At 45.7% G+C, this 5624-nt stretch overlaps 1 protein-coding gene across 1 annotated transcript in view; it reads left to right on the forward strand.

Moving 5' to 3' along the window:
* The window catches only part of LOC109291939 (dynein heavy chain 5, axonemal-like), a 361945-nt gene that overhangs the window by 196689 nt on the left and 159632 nt on the right, over positions 1-5624 (forward strand). Inside the window, exons 48-50 of the mRNA XM_019509183.1 lie at positions 3552-3641; positions 3740-3976; positions 4430-4597. Of these exons, the coding sequence (XP_019364728.1) occupies positions 3552-3641; positions 3740-3976; positions 4430-4597 (495 nt within the window). The remainder of the gene's footprint in view (positions 1-3551; positions 3642-3739; positions 3977-4429; positions 4598-5624) is intronic.

Consider the following 5624-nt stretch of genomic DNA (forward strand, 5'->3'; position numbering starts at 1 on the left):
GGGAGATAGGGGAATGAGCTGGTGCTCAGTGCAGGGGAAAAGTGCCCCCCCATGTGGCCAGTGTTTCCTGCTGCAGCTGCTTGCCTCTGCCTCTGCATTGCATCACCACTGCCCCGTGGGGCAGCAGTGGCAACAGAGCAGGCACAGGCAGCCCCATGCGGGCTCGGAGCAGCTGCAGCACAGGTCACCAGCCACAGGGAGGGGAAGCAGTTGCTTTCCCCCGTGCTGAGCACCAGTTCATTCCCCAGAAACTGCTGCTTGCTGCAGAGAAAAGGGCCCCTCCCCACTCGCCACCCACCATGCAGTGTTTGTTGCAGCTGCCCACCTGGAGCTCACACCATGCTAGACTGCAGTGTGGCTGCTTGACCCCCGCCTCTGTGCTGCCCAGTACAGCATCAGTGGCCATGTGGTGCAGCCATAGGACAGCACAGAGGTGGCAGTGAAGCAGTCACACCACAGCCTAGTACAGCAGGTGGGCAGCTGCAGCAAACACTGTCCAGCAGCAGTGAGTGGGCAAGCTGCTTTCCTTCATGCTGAGCAGCAGCTTTTGCCCAGCTGCTGCTGCCGGTGGCTCAGCCCTGACGGGCAAGCTCAGAGCTGGTGCAGGGCCCAGGCTAACAGCAGTGGCAGGGAATGAACTGGTGCTCAGTGCAGGGGAAAAGCTGTTCCCCCTCCCTGTGGCCAGTGCCCTGTGCTGCAGCTGCTTGGACTCCATGCAGGGCTGCCTGTGCCTGCTCTCTGGTGATGTGACAGAGAGTCAGGACAGCCCTGCATGTGCTGCAAGCAGCTGCAGCAGGAAACATTGGCCATGGGAAGGTGGGGGCGCTTTTCCTCCATACTGAGCACCAGTTCATTCCCCGTGGATGTGTGTGGGGCATTCGGGGTAGGGGCTGCACACTGCTTCCGGCCTGTACTGTGATGCTGGGGCATGGGTACTGGGAGTGAGCGGGCGCATGGGAGCCAGCGGCAGCCAGGCGGGAGCGCGGGGCCTGTGCCGGTGTCCCAGGACCCACATTGGCAGGGCCCAGAGCAGGGCAGCAGGAGCGCAGGGGCTCTATGGAGCTGGGTCAGCTTCCCCTTCTCCCTGCTGGTGCAGCCTGGCTTGGCTCCAAAGACCCCTGCCAGCCCACACACCATGCTCCTACCGCCCGGTTCTGGGCCCTGCCAGCGCTGGCCCCAGGACATTGGTGCAGGCCCCACGCTCCTGCTCGCTTCCACTACCCCTCTCCTGTCGCTTTCCCCACTTACCTACGTGCCCGCCAGCCACTCTGCATTACTTGACTCCCATACCCACATCCATACCCACACACACATCCACACATCCCCACAAAGCCCCATATGCAGTCACGTCTGTGTATACACCACAAACACAGAAATCAGGACAAAAATATTTTTTAAATATTTTTCAAATATATTATTATGGGTATCAGGGGCGGGACTTCCAGTCCCAAGTTGGTGACCAGGGGGGTGGGGTACCTGTCAAAGGGCGGGGCTACCCATGCAGCCCTTGACAACATGCCAAAAGTCGGTAAGTGGCTCTCCACCTGAAATAATCGCCCACCCCTGCAGTAGACTAATAAACACTGCCATAGGGTAGTCCTGCTAAACCCAAGTACTACCCTGTGGCAGCATTATTTCATGTGCTGCAACTCACAATAATATGACTGGCTGGGGCACAAGGGTGATTCAGCACAGGGCTAGCCTGCAGGCAGTCCCCATGCTGAAGCACCTTTTTGCCCCAGCCAGCCTCTCTCCAGAATGTGGAGCCCAGTCTGAGCAGCCCTGGTCTGGCAGGCTGACCACTGGGTCCCCCGGGCTGCTCGGACCAGGCTCTATGTGGTGCAATGAATAAACTCCGGGTCAACATGCTCCAGAGGTTTTACTCCCAGGCACATATATATTCAAACTACTCACCTGAGAGCAAAATACTCTGGGACAGTAAGCTCCGGGGTTTATTCCAGCGCATTAATCGCATATGTAGACATGACCTGTGATATCAGTTGCAGTAATAGTAATCTGTTTACAAGGAACATGAATTTCTGTGTTAACAAAACAAATTTAAAACGTCATTGGAAGCATTAGAAAATGTTAAAAATCATGGCTATTTATTTGTAGAGTTGTAAGATAATACAGGATCCCACACATGGTAGGTACATGAGTATATAGTTGGTGTATGTTAATCCATTCTAAGACATGCAGTTAGTCATGCAGCCTACATTAGCCCAGGGCATGCAGGGTTAGGAAGTTCCAACGCCATGCTCTGATAGGAAGAATGGTAAGAGCCTGCGCATAGTAACTTCATCAGAGTTGTAAGGTATCAAGTCATTCTTAGACAGTGGTTTTAGCATGCAGCATACAATTGTTGGTATGGGGAAAAGTCAAAGGCTTTAAAAGTCTTTGTCAGTTAATAGTGTGTGTAGGAGGGGTTCAGTCCATCCCCTTTGTCTTGGTTACATGGTATTGAAAATCAGCAAAAAATAAAAAATGATATGAATGAAATCTCAAGGCCAGTTCACAATCACAGTCCAGTTCTATATATGAATGCTCCCATACTACTTTGTTTGACTCACAATTCCTGTCAGTTTGCATTGTCATAATATAATAGTGCCACCAAATGGAAAATTGCATTTCCCATTAAGCTAATGTTATCTCAAAAGAACATAAATAATAGGAATATTTTTAGTTTATAAAGCACTTTTAATGTTAAAAGATCTCACAGCATCCTGCTATGCAGAAATGGCTTCACCTACTATTGAACATGACAAATAGGGTCGAATTGGAGCACTTGTTAACTAAAAAAGAACAGCAACATAAGACATGAAATGCAAAAGCAGAATACTTATTCAAAAGATTGAACTCACAAAATTCTCTTTTTGGGTAAACTCAAGATTAACTTTCCACTGGATGTTTTTTTAATCAGGTGATCCAGCAGAGCATCCTAAATCTTCTCCCACACATTTGCAATCTTAGTACCAAATTTTACATTCAGATCTCCCATATATACAGTCTCCTGTAACTGATAGAGTTGATAAGACTTCAGCCTTCTTAGACTTCAATCAGGGCTTTGAAGGAAATCAAGAAAGCTGAATGAAACAGAGATGGAGGCCTTCTAAATGCAAATTCATTAAATTAGATAAAAATAGATACTGATAAAGACTTACACTATGTATGAATCATAAAGGCAGTTCTTAGTTTCTGTCTTCCCATGAACAAATGGCAACAATAAAGAAAAATTTCCGGAGTGTAAAACACAAAGGGCTGATCTCCAGTGTAGGTCAAGAGCACTCTCTGAATTACTCTTTTTGAAGATAAATTTATGTAGATGTTATGATATCAATCTCACTGAATATTATTGGAGATGTTTACTAATAATGAATTTTCATGTTCTAAATTTGAATATTCATGCTACCAGAGAAACAAAGATAAACATGTTTAAGGCACAGAATAGAGCCATTAAACATTTCTGATAAAATAAATCATGATATTGATTTTACAGGATTTTTAAAAAGATTTCAATAAACTCTGATTAATGTAATATTTTCATTTCCCAGGATTTGATTGATTTTGTTTTCACTGCTGTGACACCAAAAATGCCAATTTTAGAATGCATGTACATCAAGCAAACGATTGACCTCCTACAGGTAGAGATGACATTACGTTTGCTGTCAGTCATTTTTTTTATTTGTGTGTAGATAATGTTCAAAGAGAGTAGTAGTCACACTTTGTGTCTGCTTTACAGGGTTTATTGGCAGACCAAGATGAGAAGCAGCCCAGTCAGGAGCATATAGCTCGCTTGTTTGTTTTTGCTATAATGTGGTCAATTGGAGCTCTATTGGAACTGGATGACAGAGTGAAAATGGAGCTGTTCTTAAGAAATCATTCTGCAGTGCTAGAGCTTCCAGCTGTGAATGGAGAAGAAACCATGTTTGAATTTGGTATTGGTGATTGTGGTCAGTGGGAACACTGGTCAAAGAGGGTTTGTATGAAATAAAGTAATACTTATTTCCTATAATTACAGCTAATATGTGTATTTGACAAGAAAAACACATTTTACTAATTAAAGCCTATAACGCAGTTTGGGAAATTATGCTTAATAAATTACCATAAGTCTCTTTTTTGAAGATTTTTTTTTTCCTTTGAAGATATTTTCAGTAGAGATCAGGAACCAACAATGCAATAGTTTTTGGGAGATAAAACAAAAAAAGTTAGTTTTACTCTAGTGTTTGTTGAGAACTGCCTAATCAAATAAGGCCCCCAGAAGTCTTTGTAAGGGGAAATGGGGGCATGACAATACTCTACTAGTTTTGTACTGATGGGAAAGCAGGGTCAGCCTTATCAAATAGATAATATTCACGTAATTTTGTGATCACAAACAGTGCTTTGATCCATATACATTTTCTAATTAACTGTATGATTATTTCTGTTTCAGGTACCGGAATATATTTACCCTAGCGATTCAGTGCCAGAATACACTTCCATTCTGGTTCCAAATGTTGATAATATTCGAACAGATTTTCTAATGGACACTATTATGAAGCAAGGAAAAGCTGTTCTGCTCATTGGGGAGCAGGGAACAGCAAAAACAGTTATGATTAAGGTACATGGATGAACACTGTTCCCACTGAGACATTTTACCCAACACATACATACAAATTGTAGTTTCTAAGTATCTACTGTGATACCTCCTAACATTTTGCGAACCATGATGTATTAGGTATTAAGGAAGTCACCTTCCCCAGGCTCTCTTTTTTGATTTTTCATGAGAAGTCAGATTAGAGAACTTGCTAACAGTGCCTGTGATTAGAGAATTTCCTGTTCCCCTAACCCTTTTGACCCCTCTTCATAAAATTTGTTCATCTGTATTGCAAAGACTTTCTTCAAAGCCAAAGGAAAATAGAGATAATAGAGATATTATCCTCATTAGGAGAGGAGTAAAGCACACTATGGGTTCATCTGCACAAGTTGTTTACTGCACAGTTGACTAATTAGCTGCACAGTAAATATTGTGCATCTACACATATGCCCCTATCAGAGTGGAATAAACTAACTCTGTAGCAGGATAGAACTTGTAAATACAAGTACAGGAAACCCTCGCTATTTGTGAATCTGCTGTTCACAGGTTAAAATATTCGTGATGTGATGTGCTGTGCCAACTGGGTGGGTCGGGGCAAGCACTGCTGCAGCTCCCTCTGGTGCTGCACCGAGCTCCTGCCTCTGCGTAAGCAAGTACAGAGCGCTGCATTGGACGGGGGAGGGCAGAGCTGGGGAGAGTGGAGCAGAGAGCAGAGCCGGGTGGGCCGAGGGGGAGGGGAGAGCCGGGTGGGTGGAGAACGAATGCCATGAACAGGGAGGGAGGCAGTGGCAGCATCTTCTCCCCTGGAAACAGCTGTGGTCAGTCCCCAGGTGCTGTAGGAGAGCCCCACGCTTCCAGCTTCTCGAGGGGTCTGACAGGGAGTCCCATCAGTATTTGCAGATTACACCATTTGTGGGGATCTCCAGAAAGGATCCCCGGTGAATGGCGAGGGTCTCCTGCGCTATCCTGCTGTGGAGTTCTTTACTCCACAGCATCTTGCATGTAGACACTGCCCCAGCTGGCTGGGGCATGAGGGTGCTTCAGTGCAGGG

The sequence above is a fragment of the Gavialis gangeticus genome, unplaced genomic scaffold, assembly GCF_001723915.1.
Source record: "Gavialis gangeticus isolate Ggan-Ray unplaced genomic scaffold, GavGan_comp1, whole genome shotgun sequence".
In the NCBI taxonomy this organism is placed as follows: Eukaryota; Metazoa; Chordata; order Crocodylia; family Gavialidae; genus Gavialis; species Gavialis gangeticus.